This window comes from Nansenia antarctica (genome assembly GCF_963989245.1).
Source record: "Nansenia antarctica genome assembly, chromosome: 20".
NCBI classification, from domain to species: domain Eukaryota; kingdom Metazoa; phylum Chordata; class Actinopteri; order Argentiniformes; family Microstomatidae; genus Nansenia; species Nansenia antarctica.
In genome coordinates, this window is record NC_137693.1 from 6,626,749 (window position 1) to 6,647,007 (window position 20,259).

The 20,259-nt window shown below is 42.6% G+C and overlaps 2 protein-coding genes across 2 annotated transcripts; one reads left to right on the forward strand and one right to left on the reverse strand.

Moving 5' to 3' along the window:
• The first annotated feature begins 2,633 nt into the window (after nucleotides 1–2,633).
• On the forward strand, nucleotides 2,634–8,463 carry pcyt1bb (phosphate cytidylyltransferase 1B, choline b). The gene is made up of 8 exons (XM_080549865.1): nucleotides 2,634–2,820; nucleotides 4,430–4,529; nucleotides 5,037–5,153; nucleotides 5,478–5,629; nucleotides 6,135–6,213; nucleotides 6,413–6,555; nucleotides 7,076–7,264; nucleotides 7,658–8,463. Exons 1-8 carry the CDS (start codon nucleotides 2,737–2,739, stop codon nucleotides 7,886–7,888), a joined length of 1,095 nt encoding a protein of 364 aa, XP_080405991.1. The 5' UTR covers nucleotides 2,634–2,736; the 3' UTR covers nucleotides 7,889–8,463.
• Nucleotides 8,464–9,505: 1,042 nt separating this feature from the next.
• LOC308174935 (uncharacterized protein) lies at nucleotides 9,506–19,514 on the reverse strand (the record flags this gene model as incomplete). The annotated part of the gene is made up of 8 exons (XM_080550046.1): nucleotides 9,506–9,816; nucleotides 9,998–10,148; nucleotides 16,400–16,555; nucleotides 17,055–17,325; nucleotides 17,571–17,819; nucleotides 17,923–18,070; nucleotides 18,514–18,647; nucleotides 19,327–19,514. The coding sequence occupies 8 exons, from the start codon at nucleotides 19,512–19,514 to the stop codon at nucleotides 9,506–9,508; spliced, it is 1,608 nt and encodes a 535-aa protein (XP_080406172.1).
• Between the last annotated feature and the right edge of the window lie 745 nt (nucleotides 19,515–20,259).

Sequence of the window (20,259 nt, forward strand, 5' to 3'; positions counted from 1 at the left end):
TCTGACATCTTTCCTATATGGAGGGACCCACATTAGCGCAACACACTCCAAAGACATTCTTCTTACTGCGCTTTAAACTAATACTCTACTGCCCTCCAGTGGTCAGCCTGAAACTCCAGACACAGAGATAGGAGCAAAGCACAGTGCAGAGAGTTCAATAAAAAGAATGGTGTGTTTTAATGTAACGGATACTCTCACTGAACACGTTATTAGGAACACCTGTAGACCTTCTCATTCATTCAGGTGGTGTAATGGGGAATGTTTCTTGGCAAACTTTGGGCCCATTAATACCAATCAATCATCGCTTGAATGCCACAGCCTATTTGAGTATTGTTGCTGACCATGTGCATCTCTTCATGGCCACAGTGTATCCATCTTCTAATGGCTACTTCCAGCATGATAATGGACCATGTCACAAAGCAAACCTCGTCTCAAACTGGTTTCATGAAAATGACAATGAGTTCAGTGTTCTTCAGTGGCCTTCCCAGTCACCGGATTTGAATCCAATAGAACACCTTTGGGATGTGGTAGAACGGGAGATTCACAGCTTGAAAGTGCACCTGAAAAATTGTCATCATGGACCAGAATCTCAAAGGAATCTGTGTGGAATCAATGCCACGAATAATTGAAGCTGTTTTGAGAGCAAAGGGAGGCCCTACCCAGTATTAGTATAGTGTTCCTAATAAAGTGTCCAGTGAGTGTACATGTGACCTGAATTGTGCAGAAGCAAACTCCTATATCATAAGCCATCGTATACATACTGATTTCAGGGGGACTGTAATATCACACTCCATGAAGTTTAAGATTACAGCATGAGTTTGAACTCAAGCCCCATAAATACCGTCATCCTCCATACTGGCCAAATGATGACAGGACATACTGATAGTAAGCAGCAGTAAATTCCTTGCTTTACTGTACAGATGGGTCATATAAAATGGTTGTTTATGAAGTTCAGTTGTTGGTGATCATGACTGTCAAAGCTCTGGCAGCGGCATAGTGAACTGTGCACGTCATTCATACACATGTACCAACCATCGGGTGGTTAACAAGATAGAAGAAATGGCTGGTAGTGTCCAGCATGAAATAGAAGATAAAGTCGAGAGAATTGTGAGAAGTGTTCTCATGTCCAGAAAAGGCTGTCCCCTAAAAAATCTTTTGAAAAAAGAGCCTGCCCATAATTAGTATTTTGAGTAGGATGTAAGTAATCAATCTCAGCTATTATATAGTGAACCTAATTACTTTGGTTAAAATGGGATAGTTGTTCACTATTTTACACCTTATTCCTTACCTTGGGTCCTTACCTTGAAATAAGTCTATGGGCCAGGAGAAACTGCCATCCATGGTTCAGAGTTGTTTAAATAGCCGACTTAGAGCTAAGTTTAGCGACCGTAACAACAAACAAAAAACAAACAATGGGAGTGTGGCCAAATCAGCTCAAGTGACTTTCAACCAAGTCAGAGAGTCAGAGAGTCAGAGAGTCAGAGAGTCAGAGAGTTCATTTGAGTTGATTTGGCCTCTTACACCTTTGAACTACCGGTAAGTTCAGTTGTCTCTATCACTCCAATAATTGGATAGTAGATAGTATAATAATTATAGTAGACCTACAGACTACTTTTAAATTAGAGGCCCTTATTTCCATAAGTATCTTCAAGCGTAGATTAAAGGATGTGGTCACCGCTCGCTGTACCTGCTTTGGTTAGACTTCTCAATGTTTTAATCACCTTGTAAATACCCCTACCATTGTTTGTCTATTGTATTGTTGCCACTGTCTTATGTCCTGTCTTGTTATCTGAACTGTTTTTTAAGCTACTATTTTGACCCTGTCTTGGCCAGGTCTCTCTTGTAAAAGAGGTTTTAATCTCAATGTGACTTCCTGGTAAAATAAAGGTTAAATAAAAAAAGACCTATTGCAATTATTGTTTGTTTTTTATTAGCGGTTAACTTTATTATTGTGTCTTTTTAAAAGCCCTAGCTCTTCTCTTCAAAATTGACATATAATGTTTGGCTCTCTGATGTAATAGGAACACACCACAAAAAGAATTGTAACGCAACTCCATATTCCGGAATATGAAAATATGAAATACGAATATAGAATCAGGCCCCAAAGGGTTAAACAACTCTGAAACATGGATTAGGTTTACAGCTTTTGGCTTTGTTTTCCCTTCCAGGATAAGGACAACATCTGACTGAGTTGTAAAATTGTGAGGTTGTGTCACAACGCCCATAGCGTGATTTGAGAATCTCAATAATCCCAATAGGCCTACTATAATAGGACGTGGGATGTTAATAGCTGTGTGACGTTGCTTGAGTGAGGTTTCAGTGAAACATTGCATAATCAGCCAGCCTGATAGGCCGCTGGGACAACCTGTCCCTCGGCATTAGGGTCCAAAGGTCGCAAAAGGCTTTTTCAGAAGCCCTTTTACTCTATTAAATTCACCAAAAAACGTGCAGATAATTTCTGTAAATTCTATAAACGCTCATGCATTCAGATTCTACTTCAATTATGGGTGGAGAAGAATATAGTGAATATAATACCTCCCATAGGCCTCCAGACGGTCATCAGGTGCAACCGTAACTGTCTCTATTGCTTCTACCAAGTTGGCTTGAACTTTGCACAGAGGATTTTCTCGTCACCGGGGTCAGGCCGGCCAGCTAGACGCGCACTTTAAAACACACAGAACTGTTCCAGCCTAGCAGCACTGACAGGTCGGTAAACAAGGCGACAGCAGATGAAGCATGGGCGGTAAGAGACGCAATGGAAATAGAGCCAGTAGTGCCCCGCAGCAGTCAACACAGCAACGTAGGAGGCGAAACGAAAGGGTGAGTTAAGGCAGAATTGTGATCATCATATTTACCTGAAATCAAATAGTCTGTAAATCAACATTCACTCAAAAATGTAACATTTCTTATATGAGCTGTCACCCAATTAAAACAATATTGTCAGCGTTTTCCAATCCTGTGTGTTCCATCTGAGGTTAGGTTCATTATAATAAATAATATAATGCCATTTAGCTGACGCTTATATCCGATTTGCGATTTGGAATTGCAGTGAGTGTAGGCCTACATTTTTCGGCACACTATATTCCAATTGTCTATATATAGCACCATGCTCTACCAACGGGGCCACAGAGGACCACAATTATAATAATTATTGAGTACATTATTGAAGCCACTCAGACAGTACTTGGTCAACTCAATGAAATAAGACATCTTATGGAGTCAGCCATGGCTACACATGCCTGGCTTTATGTGTGAGTCATTCTGCATACTGTAGCATCAACATGAAACACTGGACCAGACGATTACTCAGTAATTACAGTACGTTGTTCTGCCTGGTGGAGCCTTATGTAATCAGATTCTATTGAGCCCTTAACGTGTGTGTGTGTGTGTGTGTGTGTGTGTGTGTGTGTGTGTGGCTTGTGAGCATGTACAATATGTGTTGTGTATTGTACTTGCATGGGCTGAGAACTAACTGAGAGAGGGCAAACAGTTAACTATCGTGTTGCATAACACAGAAGGGACTGAGCCATCCTGGTACAGTAGCTCACATACAACTGTATCAGGTGAGGGTGGTGGAGGTAGAAATCGGCGGAATTAAATTTAAATATTTCAATAAATACCTTGTAAAAAATAAAATAAAAAATGGTCTTCCTTCTTCTAGCATTATGACTGCCAATGGCCTCTGGCCTGAGCATAGATTACTTTTTCCCGAGCATAGATTACTGGCCCAAGCATAGATAACTTTTTCTTGCTATGACTGATGGACAGATGATTCAATTATTTAGATAAATGTATGTCTTGTAAGTCGCTTTGGATAAAAGAGTCTGCTAAATGCCCAAAATGTTAACGTAAATGAGGAAGTGCTCATTGTAATGCTTGGAACAGAAAGTGTTTCATACCACACATATTTGATACCACTCCTTATTCCATTCGATGCATTACAATGAGCTCATCCTTCGATTTCTACCAGCTACCAGATTTCCACCAGCCTCCCCTGAACTGTATACAGTGACATTCAAGTTATCTCTCAGTATAGATAAACACAGGTAAACATATACAATGAAATGACTGTAAATGTTGTTATTATGCAATAACGAAATGAGAAGAGGATTGATAGATCCATGAATGGTAATTAAATAGATACTGGATCAGCCTTTCTCTGCAGAGTTGTCTCTCTCTTCACCTCACATGGCTGTTTTATTTCGTAGACACATGAACAGATAGCAAACAGCTCCGGGTTCAAAGTATACTGACAACACAGATATACAGATAAAGGTGCATTTAATGTGTCTTGTGTACACAAACTCTTTCTCTCCCAGGGCTAGGATATACTGTATATAACTATCTGTCACATTAACTGTTATGAATGTGTGCCATGCAGTTATATTGCTGTAATGTCTAATTCTTTCTCCCCCATCTGTCCTATCAGACTCTGAAAGAGCCTGCCGCGTTTGCGAAGGACACAGGCTTCGAGTCGGATGTCCCTCACGAAAAACTGACCATCGCCCAAGCCCGCAGGGGCACGGCAGGTCAGTCAACTTTACTGCAACTGATGTCATTTCAACTGATGTCATTTCACCTGATGTCATTTCAACTGATGTCATTTCAACTGATCATATGAATTATCACATATGGAGGGTACACACATGTAAGACTTTCTGTGAAAAGCGTTTACCCACCTTTTAGAAAAATGAATTATTCTTATTCTTACAGTAGAAAGGGGCAGTAGAACAATAATTATGTAGGCTGTAAATTAGAGTATGTAAAAACTAATCTAGATTACATTCCGTGTGTGTATGTGTGTGTGTGTGTGTGTGTGTGTGTGTGTGTGTGTGTGTGTGTGCGTGTATGTGTGTGTGTGTGTGTGTGTGTGTGTGTGTGACAGGGGGGTAGGGGGGGAGCGGAAGTCCCAGAGTCGATGAGAGGCAGGGGGAAACACAGATATGTCAAGACAGAGAGGGTAATGGTGGTGACAGTGGAACTGAGAACTGAGAGAGACACACAGAAAATATTAGTTTTTTTCTCTTCTCCTGTAGCACACCGACCAGTCCGAGTCTATGCTGATGGGATTTTTGATCTCTTCCACTCTGGGCATGCTCGTGCTTTGATGCAAGCCAAGAACTTGTTCCCCAACACACATCTGATAGTGGGAGGTAAGCATGAACACAAACACACACACACACACACACACACACACACACAGAACTATGTGAAATTGGACCCCAGACACTTTCTTTCCCCACCAAAGAAGTGACTGAAAATGTTTCTGACATTCACCCTCTCTGTGTGAAGACCTTTCACTGTAAAGGCCAATGCACACGGCGTGCGATTTTGTCGCACGACAACATTCGATTCTCAATTCACACCACCGAAGTGTGTGGGTGTGAATGGAGAATCGAATGTTGTCGTGCGGCAATATCGCATCGCACGCCGTGTGCATTGGGCTTAAGTGTACGACCGTGTGCCTGTCCTCACAGTCTGCAGTGATGAACTCACACACAAGTTAAAGGGCTACACAGTGATGACAGAAGGCGAGCGCTACGAAGCACTGAGGCACTGCCGCTACGTGGATGAGGTGGTCCGGGATGCTCCCTGGACCATCAGCCCTCAGTTCCTGAAGAAACATAAGGTTAGCAGTAGCCCCTCTGGAGAGGTGTCACATACAGTAGGGGTCACATACTGTACACCACATGATACTATTTATCATATGCCATTTAGCTGACGCTTTTATCCAAGGCGACTTACATTGCAGTGAGTGCATACATTTTTCAGTCTACTACAGTCTATGGTCCCAGCGGGAACCAAACCCACAACCTAAGCACTATTAGCGCCATGCTCTACCAACTGAGCCACAGAGTACTTAAATCGTATATAGAAGAGCATAGTCCATGTGTGATGCTTATAAAATCTTACACCTAAATTACACATCCGACCTTACCTCAGCGGTGCGTGTGCGTGGCGGAACTTTTGCCGTTGGACTTTTTACAGCATTGTACTCACTGGACCTGTTGTACTCACTGGACCAACCTAACCTGTTAAGATAGGTGCCTAAATGAAACTCACACAAGCCGCTCAGGTAAGGTTGACGCAGCATGTGTAATTTATCCCTTAGTGTTGTTATGTGATATCCCCAGATTGACTTTGTGGCCCATGACGATATCCCATACACCTCTGCAGGATCAGAGGATGTCTACAAGCACATCAAGGAAGCAGGTGAGAGATCTTCACACAAGCACACACTGCAAATACCTCAGATACATTTGTATGTTTTTAAATTTATTTAAGGATAAGCTTTTACCAGTGTGCACTTCTGTGTTATTCACTAGGACGTTTTTCCACCAATGCTTTCTATAGAGAATGGCTCACTGCATTATATTATAACGATTTGAGCTGTTCTATCTGTTTGTTACAGGGATGTTCGTGGCCACACAGAGGACAGACGGCATCTCTACATCTGACCTGATCACTCGCATCGTGAGAGACTATGATGTGTACGTCCGACGCAACCTACAGAGAGGCTACACAGCCAGAGAGCTCAATGTTGGCTTCATGAGGGTAATAATCCAATTAGCCTTTGCTCTACTGTTAGTTGCACACACCCCTGGTCAATGTGAACACTCAATTACCCGTTGCACTACTGCTGTTTACAAATACTACGTTTGCACATACCATATTTTCTTTGCACATTGCACATACCTCCTTTGATATAGCCACCACTTATGCATCTGTACATACCACACTGTATTTCATTGTCTGGTACTTGTACTCTGCAATGACAATAAAGTTGAATCTAATCTAATAATCTAATCTAATTATATCACCACACATACTCAAACTTACATTTGGTCATGTACTGAATGGAGCAAAATGGCTGGTAATCCTGAAAAAGAAAGCTGCCAGTTACATGAAATATACAATACATACGGTATGTACCATATGTTCTATAAGTATACACTATCCAATATGGCACTTTTTGTGTAACTTTTTGGGGTTTATTGGAATAAATTGGAAGAGCCATGTGTTAGAGATAATACAATTCCCTAATAGCTGACTTTATGTCTGACTCGTTGGGTAGGAGAAGAAATTTCGTCTGCAGAACCAGGTAGATAAGATGAAGGAAAAGGTGCGGACGGTGGAGGAGGTGTCCAAGCACTTTGTTCACAGCGTGGAGGAGAAGAGCCACGACCTCATCCACAAATGGGAGGAGAAGTCACGCGAGTTCATCGGGAATTTCCTGGAGCTGTTCGGTGTAGACGGAGCATGGGTAAGTTTACTCTTATCCCCAAAGCAGATTTTAAGATATCGACGGGGTGGTTTCCTAGACGCAGATTATGCCTAGTCCTGGACTAACATTTTCAATAGAACATCTGCATTGAAGAGGCATTTTAGTCTAAAATTAGGCTTAATCTATGTCCAGGAAACCAGCATGTAGGGTTGAAAATCATTACTTACAAATAATACCCACTAGAGGGGAGCATGGTAAGTGCTGGTCTCCTCTCCTCTCCCCCATCTCACTGCACTTCTCCATAAAGCAATTGACGAGATAATAATCCACAAATAGCAAAAGCAGTCAGTTTGACAAACAAGAACACAAACACTAACTGTTTTTTTTTCTCTCTCTCTCTCGCTCCCTCCCTCTCTGCCTTTCTCGGAGCAGCATGCCATTCAGGAGAGCAGTGGCCGGATGCTCCAGGCTCTGTCTCCCTACGCATCTCCCCGTGCTTCTCCCAGCAGCAGCCCCACTAGGGGGCGCTCCCCATCGCCGTCCTCAGACTGGCCCTCGTCTCCCCCTGCCTCCCCTTCCTCCCGGCGGACGCCCTCCTCCCCCAAGGGTGCCTCTCCCTCAAACTCCCTCAGCAGCAGTGAGGTGGATGAGGGGTCACAGTAGAGACGTCACTATCCCTCCCAAGCATGCACAAATACACACAAAATATGTCCAAAAACATCCTAACACAGTTTTTATTATAATTCTTAATATGTCTTTAAGGTAACCGAATGCACTGTGGTTACTCCAGACAACTCACTCCATCCTCTGAATTCTTGCTTTTCTATGAAACACAAATAAACACAACTAATACAGTAACACCACTATGCCACTGTCAGTCATCATCCAGGCTTTATTTTTTTTAAACAAATATTTCATAGTAAAATACTTTGTGTGTTCAGTTATCTGCTGTAAAAAAAAACATGTTAACTTCAAAGATGTTAAATCAATTAAAAAATATGAATTACAAGATTTCTCTGCCTCTCCTGCTGAGGTTAGTTTTGTCATGCAATACATCTTTTCAAAGAAACATCTTTATCTTGTATAATCTGTTATACAAACAACTTCAGAGGAAGCTAATTTCTTGAGTGGGATACTGTATTCCAATATATACCTGTAGATGTATCAATTAAGTTTTGATAAAGTTATACATAGATTAAAAAATGTATACACCAAGCTTAATGTAGGGCACTAATAAAAAGTCACACCCAATTGAACTTAAGTGCAATAATTTATTTACAATAACAGTGGTGAGTGTGTAATAGTACAATACACGCACCAAAGGACAACAGGTAGTGTGCCAACTCAGGAAATCCAAAATAACACACTATCCTAATCTAGTGCATATATATACACAACCCAATCTAATACATACATTGACATCCTCTCCTTCGCCTAATGAAAATAACAGGCAAAGCCTCTCACCCACTCACCTGTTTCCTATGGCGTGTGTGACAAAACTAATGAACTCAAAATACATGATGTTTAATGCAAGGCAAATGAACAAGTCAGGACGATTTAACAATAACAAAAAGCTATACTGTAAGTGTTCGTAAGCACAAGTTGATATCTGACTGTACACAAAGACTCTTAAGTGTCGACAGAACAAACACTACCACACCCAAAACTACTCCACTGACAATGAGAAAGCTGGTGGAACATTTAAACAGACTTACAGCCCTCTGAGAGGACAGGAACAGGGAACAAATGGCCAATTGCAGATGGACACCTGAATGTAGAATGACAGTGAGAGGGAAAACAGAAGGAAACACAACAAGGACACACATGCATACTGTGGTGATTGTGGAAAGCAGTTGACTCACGAGACAAGTTTTTATTTTATTTTATTTAACCTTTATTTAACCAGATAGGTCAGTTGAGAACAAATTCTCATTTGCAACGACGATCTGGCCAATTGGCAGAACAGAGGCAAGTTAGTACACAGAACACAACACAGTATATACGATACAAAACACGATATATACAATATAAAACATGAGTGCAATACAGTATCAAAAATATCTATACATTACAGCAGGGGGAAGTTATCTTAAAAGCAAGTGCAGTGATCCGAGACAACATCTGAAAGTGAGTGTTTAAAAGTGGGTAATGCTATAAAAGTGGTGAGTTTTAGTGACAACTGCAACGCATTCCAGTCAGTGGGGGCAGCAAACTGAAAAGAGTGACGGCCAAAGGAGGTGCGGACGTGTAAAGAATGGTGTCGTCAGCGTACAGATGGATTTAAGAGTTTCCAGCCGCGTGAGCAATGTTATTTATAAAAATATTAAATAGTGTTGGACCCAGAATGGAGCCCTGGGGGACACCCATGGACAGGGACATTGGGTCAGACAGCAGGCCTTCAGCTCTCACAGACTGCACACGGCCAGAGAAGTAGTTGTTAAACCATGCCAGGCATTCCTCTGCGAGTCCAACATCCTTGAGTCTGTCAAGCAGGATGCAGTGGTCCACGGAGTCAAAGGCCTTAGCCAGGTCAATAAATACAGCTACACAGTAGTGCTTGGAGTCAAAGGCGCATATGATGTCGTTTAGCACTTTAAGTGTTGCAGAGACACAACCGTAGCCAGATCTAAAGCCGGATTGCGTAGTGCTGAAGATACTATAGGACTCCAGATGGTGGGTGAGCTGATTGTTGACCAGTTTCTCTCTCTAAGACTTTGGAGAGGCAGGGTAGGATGGATATAGGCCTGTAACAGTTTAGGTCTAACTTGTCACCTCCCTTGAAGAGTGGGATGACAGCAGCAGATTTCCAGTCCATGGGGAATTCTGAGGTTTGCAGGGAGAGGTTGAACAGACAGGTGATGGGGGCTGAGACAATGTGAGCTGCTAATTTCAGATAGAAAGGGTCCAGATCAATTCCAATATTCTAATTCAGAGAAAACCTTTTTACTGGAAACACATGTTTGAAAAAAAATATTGTATTTATAAAAGACTTATTAAATGAAGATGGAAGGATTATGACCCATAAGCAATTTGCTAAGACATATGGTCGCATTTGCCCCATCCAAGACTATAATCAGTTGACTGCAGCCCTCCCCCCCAAATGGAGGGAAATAATCAATAATGACACCCGAAATATAATTGTCTGCCACCCACACAAAAAAATTGGAAATGGCTAAAAAGGATTAAAATAAATAAACCAATCTATAATTTTTACACAACCTCAAAAGATTTAATGGCCATCCCATATCGATTACACAATAAATGGGAGAACCTGTTTGATTGTCCACTCCCATGGTACCAAGTTTTTAATCTCATTTATAAAACAACTGTCGATTCTCACATAAGATACTTTCAATTCAAGTTAATTTATAATTATTTAGCAACAAAAAAAACGTTACATATCTGGGGCCTAGAAGAATATAACCCATGTAGGTTCTGTGACGAGGAAATTGAATCCTCCCCCAATCTATTTTGGTATTGTCCTTGTGTAGCCTTATTTTGGACACAAGTACAAAAGCTTTATTCCAATAAAAATCTTAAGTTGGACCGTGTGAAGGTTTTAATTGGTGATCTTGACGAGGAAAATAAAATGATAAATAATAAAACCATTTTATTAGGTAAAATATTTATATTCAAAACACAAAAAAAGAATCCCTAAATATAAGTAGATTTAAAGAACTCCTTAAGCACAACTTTATTATAGAAACATACATTGCTGAAAAGAATGGAAATATGGAACAGCATTTGTGGGGGTGGGGCGCAGTCTCTATTGGAGAGGTCCTTGATATGTTCGCTTGACCTCGGTCGGAGTGAACACGGTGCGTTTAGAAAGTTGTGCGCGGGAGACAGCGTGCACAATCGACTTGAAGGGTGACACATGATAGTTGACTCAATGGCAAACAAGCAAGCATCGGGGCACAACATGTACAAAATATTCCAAATAGGTAGTCCGAGCAACTGAGTTACCATAAATGAAGTAACGTCCCTACATTGATAAGGGGGAGGCATTGTTTCACCCCAATGAAGGGGCGATGACAGCCCGGGAGGCAGTTCGGGGTGAGACATGTCTTTGACAGAAACAGCGCAAGATACCAGCAGGAGAGAGAGTAAATAATGACACCCCATTGGGATAGAGTACCTTCAGGGTGCGCGGAGTTCCACTTTTCCGAGTACAGCACTGTACCATCTACCGCCTGCAGCTAGTCCAAAATGCCGCTGCCAGGCACCAAAATGAGGGACCACATCTCCCTTCACTGGCTCCCAGTGAAGAAGAGAGTGAAGTTCAAAATCTGCACCTTTGTTTTTAAAGCTCTCAACAGTCTCGCCCCACCTTACATCAAGGACCTCCTGGACCAGTCTACCTCCTCAAGGCCCAGACCCAGGCTCAGGTCCGACGCCCAACTCAGCCTGAGGGTCCCACGTACCAACCTCAAGAGGAAGGGTGACCGTGCCTTTGCGGTGATGGCACCGACCCTGTGGAACGCGCTCCCTTCTGCCATCAAGTTTGCCCCCACTCTGGACTCCTTTAGAGCCAAGTTAAAAACCCACCTCTTCCAAAATGACATTCCCTAAATCTACTCCCTATTTGTTGTGAATTGTATGCCTGAGTTTTACGTTTAAGTCGTCTGTGTCTGATTGCTCTCTGTGTTCCTTGTCCTTGTCTTTATCTGTTCCTTTACCCGGGCTGCGCCCCGGGCCGATGTAAAAGTTGGATGGGGGGCGCATTATAAATGAAATTAACATAACATAACATAACAATGTACAAAATATTCCAAATAGGTAGTCCGAGCAACTGAGTTACCATAAATGAAGTAACGTCCCTACATTGATAAGGGGGAGGCATTGTTTCACCCCAATGAAGGGGCGATGACAGCCCGGGAGGCAGTTCGGGGTGAGACATGTCTTTGACAGAAACGGCGCAAGATAACAGCAGGAGAGAGAGTAAATAATGACACCCCATTGGGATAGAGTACCTTCAGGGTGCGCGGAGTTCCACTTTTCCGAGTACAACACTGTACGGTTTAGTGCCTCGGGCCAGAGTGAGACATCAAAACACAGAAGGAATGGTGCTCTAAAAGGCTTCTGTCGCTTCTCTGTTGGGCCCTCAGAAGCCCACAACATCATTGTCCTAACAGCATGTTCCCATTCCGGCATGAAAATCACTATGAATACGGCATCATTAGAGGAAAGAGGCCCTGGGAGTCGTGAATCACATTGCATGAATGCAAAAAAGGAACACAGACAATAGGATATTAGGCTAATTTCAGAAAGCACACAAACACATGCCTGTCTGGCACCCCCGAGTTCTCGCCAACATAAACATACAAAGACACAGACACACGCACACTCCTCCCATAACTGCAACAAAAAGAAGAAAACAAAGAAAAAAAGAAATGACTCGCTGCTCTGCCTGCAGAAAGACCCATCATATCATATCACAGACATCCGACCACGTAAAGCTTTTGCACAGTTGTCCTCATGTTCCCCCCTTCTACAGCGCACATGGACAAACAGGAGGCCTGGTTAAAACAGTCCACAGTCAAAGGAGAGAGTATCCACTGTAATAACCAATAATGCCCACATACTGTAATGGTAATAACATCTAATCAAAGGTGGGGACACTAATTTCAGTTAAATAAGCACTTCCACTACTGGTCTATTCAATTCAGTAGAAAACTAGGGAGCACATTCCACAACTAAGGTTCTCAGCTTTCCCCTGCAGACATTCACTTTAATCAATGGCTTAAGTAAAAGTTTCTGAAAAGGTGTGTTTGTATCAAGACCTGTGCCTTCAGAAACATCTTTCTTTTTGCCCTCCAAAATGTCAATGTAAACTCCGGTGGATGCTCAATGACCTGGCTCCAACCTCATTACAACCTCCCCTAGCCGCCACAAAGGACTCCTCCAACCCCTGGCTATCTATCACCTATCTCCATCTCCATGAGTGAGCAGGCATCGCCAAATGTCCCCCTGGCCTGGATGCTCTATTGTACGCGCTACGATGATTAGTATGGAGGGTGTATCATGCCGTATTTAAATACAATACAAACATCGGAATGCAATACACACATCGGAATGGAATACACGTGTAACACCAAATACAATGCAAAAATACGGAATGTTTGTGCCAAAATAAAAGCAATGTGTATTACATTTGAGCGCAGCGTATTCCATTCTAGCATGTGTATTGTATTTGGTCACGAGTGTATTGTATTTGGTCACGAGTGTATTCCATTCTGCATGTGTATTACATTTGAGCGCTGTAGGTATTATGGCACTCGCAAATACAATGCAAATTAGTATCCGCCCATATGCAAATTAGTATCCGCCCATAGGTTCTGCCCTTTCCGGCCATAGGATTCGCGATGCCAACGATGACGACAGTTTCTGTAATAGCTTATTAATAAAGATTCGAAAAATTATGCTGACCATCGTATTATCTTAGTTTAATGTCATTTCAATGAATCATATAACTTTTATTTACAACAAGCACAACACAAAAATCGCTATTATGCACCGTCTTTGTCCGCGAATAACACCGGCTGTGGAGGTGGTACACACTTTGCTAACGTCACCATCTGTCTACGGTCATTTTGAGCCCTTAACCACCGCGCTGACACCCCGAGAAGTTATGCTTTTAACCGTAAACTCGATGAACCGGGAGTTAGCCCCAGACAGCGCTGCACTCGTATCTATCAGCCTGTCTGTATAATGATGTCGTTGAATGCCGATGCTGTGGTACTGTGCTGAATGAACCATTCGCTGACTGTCTTAATAAATCAAGTACAGAGATTCCAACCCGTGTTGAACATTCTATTTCCTTGTCAAATCGTGTATGCTGTCATTGCTGTGCACCATGAGATGACAAAGCATTTAAGATCACAATCCTCAATAGATTGATTCCATATTTCCGTAGAAATACATCGCTCCCTGTATAACGATATATATCTAACGTTACATGTTTTAATAGTAAGGGCATTTTACCAGATATTTGACCAATCTGCGAAGTAAATCGTTACCAAGAAATTTCTTCACCAATGTGTTTCTAAAGGTGTGTAATAACATGTCCTAAAAGGTTGAAATTCAACTCCTGTGGGAAACCTCATAAAAAACTGCTCAAAGTTGGGGTACCGATAACCGATTTTCGAAAATTCGAAAATGCTTAAATTGGACTTGAGTAACTTTTGAGGGGTCAAACTAGGCATTTTTCATGATTCTGAGTTGATTGCAAGCATTTATTTGTCACCAAGAGCACTTCCTGGTGCAACCCCCAAACCCCCCCCACCCCCATTGGTGGTTGGCATTCAAAGTGAGGAAGTTTGGAGGTAACAGGTAACATTAGACAACATTAGACAGCACCAGCAGAGAGGCACTATCATGGGCATGGACTCTTAGTCATAGGCCTCACTACATGTGGAACAATAGAACCAGGCTGCTTGAGCTACTCACACAGCCCAGCAGAGAGGCACTATCATGGGCATGGACACTTAGTCATAGGCCTCACTACATGTGGAACAATAGAACCAGGCTGCTTGAGCTACTCACACAGCCCAGCAGAGAGGTACTATCATGGGCATGGAAACGGAGTCATAGGCCTCACTACATGTGGAACAATAGAACCAGGCTGCTTCATTTACTCACACAGCCCAGCAGAGAGACACTATCATGGGCATGGAAACAGAGTCATAGGCCTCACTACATGTGGAACAATAGAACCAGGCTGCTTCAGCTACTCACTCAGCCCAGCAGAGAGACACTCTGCTGGGCAGTAACTTACCTGTTATGGAGGCCTAAAAAAAGGGAGATGAAAGTGAAGCTGAATAGCTTCACTCTCACCTCCCATTGTGGAAGAGATGTACCAACATGAGATGTACCAAGGACTACCAGAGGTGTTCAGCTAGACACACAGCCCAGAGACAACACACCTTCCATGGGTGCTGTGACTAGGCCTGTGGCCCTATGCTGGAGGTCACATGAGCTCCAGGGCCTAACTGCTACTCTGTCAGTCCGATTAGGAGTGCTCTCACTGGGCCTAGCTGTCTACCATTCACCCCTCATCTGGAGCTCTGACCTCCAGGGCCTAACTGCTACTCTGTCAGTCCGATTAGGAGTGCTCTCACTGGGCCTAGCTGTCTACCAGTCACCCCTCTTCTGGAGCTCTGACCTCCAGGTACTATGTGATACACTGCCAGTCCGATTAGGAGAGCCCTCACTGGGCCTAGCTGTCTACCAGTCACCCCTCTTCTGGAGCTATGACCTCCATGATAGTGCCTCTCTGCTGGGCTGTGTGAGTAGCTCAAGCAGCCTGGTTCTATTGTTCCACATGTAGTGAGGCCTATGACTAAGAGTCCATTCCCATGATAGTGCCTCTCTGCTGGTGCTGTCTAATGATTGATTGATTGATTGATTGAAAACCTTTATTGTCCCCAATGGGGAAATTTTGTTGTCAAACAGCTCAGTTAGGGCAGAAAACATTCACTACAGAAAACAGAAGACATTCAATAAAATACATAAAACAGTGCAGGCTCAATAAGTAAAAAGTTCCAAAAGTTCCAGCTCCAGGTCTCCCCCACCCTGCAGGGCCTGGTTGTAGAGTTGACTCTACAACTCTCTGGTTGTAGAGTTGTAGAGTTGTAGAGATCACAGGACGGTTGGTGAAGGGATGGGGGCGCAATTGGCACCGGCTGATCACCAACCGTCCTGTGGCTCCCCCTGCAGGTCGGAACGCGCCATGTTCCCCACAGTTACGGTCTGATAGAGTTGATATGGAGGTCAGATCCTGGTGGACGTAACAGTTAGTCACTGGGTCAGATAGCTATAGCTAACATTATTACCTAGCAAGGTATTACCTAAGCTAATTAGCCAGCTTATCATTATGGAGGCTTTATGGTTGTTGTAACTATTATTCTTTTAATGATACAAAAAAGTCTTGAATCAGAAACAGAATTTATTTTAATAACATGCTGTGCAAACACAAGTAAACAAGTAATGATAAGTAATAACGTTTTGCCAGTCGTAGCATTGAACAAGCACGGTGCCATTCTCCAGGCCTACAAGCTGGGGGATGTTGCCGTGTTTCACTGGAGAGCTGTCCCTCACGACTCTAGCAATGTCATCCAAAGTCTAGCTCAACAGGGTAGTCAAGACTTCCAGTGTTTGCAAATACAAGTGCACCCCATAATCTTTCACTGTGTTATCAGGATGAGGGAGCTGGTCTAGCTCTGCCTGAGAAAGTTGCCGTGACAGTTGAATCTCAGGCACTTGAATTCCAGCAGCGTCTTCTCCAGGGTCACTGGGTCCAATCCAGTCAATGCCGTAGTTAATGTCCACCTAAACATCAGGTTAAACAGAATGGATAGGGTTATTGGTTTTGAGAGGTATCTGTATGACAGATGACGTCACAATCTCATGCTACAACCGGACACACACAGACGGACACATGTCATGTATAGAAGTGGCTGCACCACTTAAAAAGACGGTTACATTTTTAACAGCAATGTAATATGAGAATGTCAGCCTATTTCAGCATGAGTTGAAGGATCTTCCATTAGTGATCTACTGTTTCCAATAAACTCCAATGACAACAACTGTCTATTTTGGTATGATTTTAAAGGTATATAAAAACAGTGTATCCGCTCACTGTTTCTGTTGCTTGTTGGTTGTTATTTTATGTTGTATGTTGTATGTTTTTATAGTATAAATAAATAATAACAACATCTTTTTTTAATTAAGTGCTGCTTTTCTTGGCCAGGGCTCATTTGAAAAAGAGGCTACTGTCTCGATATGACTACCCTGGTTAAATAAAGGATTAATAAAAAAGTATAGAAACCTGCTGTAGATCTGGAGCGCCTGGGCTGTTTCGGAACCTGTGCCATAGCTGCATGGGTGACTGATTTCGGGCAGTGCGGATTCCATGGTGGTTCCACCCCTGGACAAAGAAGTCCAGGTGCATCTGAATCCTGGGCAGGAACACCCATTGAAGAGCAAAGAGGTGTGTCTCATCGTCTGGACACAAGAGTCCTTCACACTCCAAGTGCCAAAAGAGTGAGTGGAAGAGCTCTGTCACACCGATGAAGACATCCCTCCAGAGTCTCTCTATTCTGTTGGGGGATAAAATATACACCATATGTATGGTGTAAACCACAAAGAGGGATGCATATATCAAAATATACTGCATGGGTAGGCTGCTCATTAACCCTACCCATGAAATATATACAAACGCCTCAGAGTGCTTCATACCATGGTCACCATTACAATAATATGGGTAATAGGTGTTGAACAATTGTAATTGGTGTAAGGTGTTAGAGTATTGTTACAGAAATATGACTACTTGTGAAAGAAATACCTCTGGTTATGCACACTTCTCCCAGCAATGTGGGAGTGTCTGTCGATACCTCTGTTGGCCACCATGTAGCTTGCTACATCCCAGTTCTCGCCCCCTTTATCGCTGCGAACCCTGGATGGCAAGCCGTGTGCATGGACAGCCTCAAGAAAATGGGAACAGACTGTCTCGGCACGGTTGTTGTTGGATGCTTTCAGAAACACAACCATTCTGCTGAAACCATCTATCCCTCCATGGATAATGATGCGCCACCTTCAGAAAACATAAGAAATGAGACACATTTATGATGAATATGATTTTGTTTTTCTCAATTACTTGTTATTCATCACTTCTGACCAATATTATCTATGGATACCTGATAAGCTTATGATTCCCATCAATGTGCCACAAGCAGTTTGGTGCGGGGACACTGTACACCCTTCTTCTTATTGTGTTCAGACGTAATGTACGCTCCAATACTCCCTCTGGGTCAATGCGTCTCATTGCTTGTTGGACTCGGAGACCTATGATCATAATATCCAATAACAGTGATCATTAATACAATTTAAAAGGACAATATGGTTACAAAATACATCACATAACCTTGTTTTGTGGGATTTGGAGCTTTGTATACTGTTCTGCACTAACAACACAAGCTACTTTCCAAATCCCCCTCCCTCAATACACTGTATACAGTCATGCTTGAAAGTCGTCATCAGACTATGGGACTCATATGAAGATCAAATAAAAGCATAAAATGTGTGGAAATTCCAACAGGGTTCACAAGCGTTCAAGCATGATATACGGATCCTGCTGTGGACTCATTTTCACCATCGACCTTTTTCAATGATTGTCCATTGGATGTAAACATGATTTAAACTTTCTTGATGGCAAATGTATTCATGTGATAAAACCTTTGGTGCCAAGATAGCTGTAGGTTTGCCAAACTCTGAATCAGACTACATACTCTGAACCCTGATGCCTCTCCCTTGAAGATGTCCTCGCACCATCTTGTACCCACAGTTGGGAAACATATGCTGGATATCAGAAATAATGGTGTCCAGGTGCTCATCTTCCACATCAGAATAGAAATCTGATACCCTATTGTGAAAAAAAGATATATTGTAATATTTATGACATACTTATATGACGTTACATACAGTTTACAGTGATGTCTGTGTGTGTCCGTTCGTAGGATTGATTGGACAAGAGGCATTCCATGACTGCTGATCAGATTTCCAGAGCGAATTTACGAACGCAGCCGAGTACCCAAGTACCCACTCGATATAATAAACAGCAGTTTAACGATCACAAAATACTCATACTTTGTGGATACGTTCGTTTGGGGCTGTGTGATCATCTAATTATGTGTAGTTATGTGTTTCTAGCATGTCGATGTTCTATCAGAATGTTGTGATGTTATCAAAATTAAGAAGATGAATGGCTGAAATGGCGCAAAGCGGGGAAAAACAGATACATCTAAAGTCTGGATGGAACGATTATATTTCAAAACAAACTTTAACTCCCCGAGGGCTCCGACTACTGCCAAGTCTATCTGGGTTTATTTGCAAGGACCTTCGCCTGTAGGCCTACAGTGTTATGGAAAACGAAGGTTTCTGCCGAATGCTGCAACACTGGAACCACGATATTACATACCAGTTAACACAGATATCTGCAAAATCATGCAATGCCTACCAAATACTGACATGTCAATCCGGACGGTAATATAATTATCAGAGTTTGGTTTTAGTTTTAGTATTCAGTTCAATGTGTGACTGACCTCATGTCGTTTTGCTCCATTCTTCTACTGATCGTCCTCAGCGAAACATTGAGTATACCGGCAACATCTGTCGCTGATATGCCCAAGCTGACGTAGAACTCAATTAAACTGAACGGGACGTCCAATTTTGGACGGCCCGGTCGGCCAGTGGTGATGATCCCAGTCTCGGGTGCTGTTGCGTTTGGCATCGTTAATGTCAACAAATGTTCCTGTTGAATGGTCATCAAGGCGGTTACCGTTACTTGAGGAAATTCTACACCCATAGCAGCAGAGATTTGCCCCATTCTATCCAACAGCCACTCTACGCGGTAGAACACAAAATCGTTAGACACTGTGTTTTGCTCCGTCTGAAGTTGGAGGCCACGGATTTCTCGTCGTACAATCTCAAATGCGTCCATGTTGTTAACCTTATGATATGATAAAGGCTAGGCTAATACTATAAGGCTATTATAAGGAAAAGGCTCGTGGAAAGGCTGGAGACACACAACAGGCAACACGTGCAGCAATTGATGAAAGGGCAAACTCTACAGATGTCAGAGTTTTTATACTCTCTTGAAGCTCCCATAGCGAATCACAGCGCCACTTATGGCCGGAAAGGGCAGAACCTATGGCTGGAACCGGAAGGTTGTATTCCATTCCGATGTAGGTGCCATAATACCTACATCGGAATGGAATACAATGCAAATTAGATCGGATTTACATAGGATATCGAAAAGCAATGCAAATGAGTAACCGGATATCGAAAAGCAATGCAAATGAGTACCCAGAACCTATGGGCGGATACTAATTTGCATTGTATTTGCAGCATTGTATTTGCAAGTGCCATAATACCTACAGCGCTCAAATGTAATACACATGCAGAATGGAATACACTCGTGACCAAATACAATACACATGCTAGAATGGAATACGCTGCGCTCAAATGTAATACAC

What these genes read in the sequence shown, in the direction of transcription:
- pcyt1bb (XM_080549865.1), top strand. Translation starts at nt 2,737, where the DNA reads ATGGGCGGTAAGAGACGCAATGGAAATAGAGCCAGTAGTGCCCCGCAG. An exon ending in GTAGGAGGCGAAACGAAAGG is followed by an intron (nt 2,821 to 4,429) that starts GTGAGTTAAGGC and finishes CTGTCCTATCAG; the next exon opens with ACTCTGAAAGAGCCTGCCGC. An exon ending in TCAATGTTGGCTTCATGAGG is followed by an intron (nt 6,556 to 7,075) that starts GTAATAATCCAA and finishes CTCGTTGGGTAG; the next exon opens with GAGAAGAAATTTCGTCTGCA.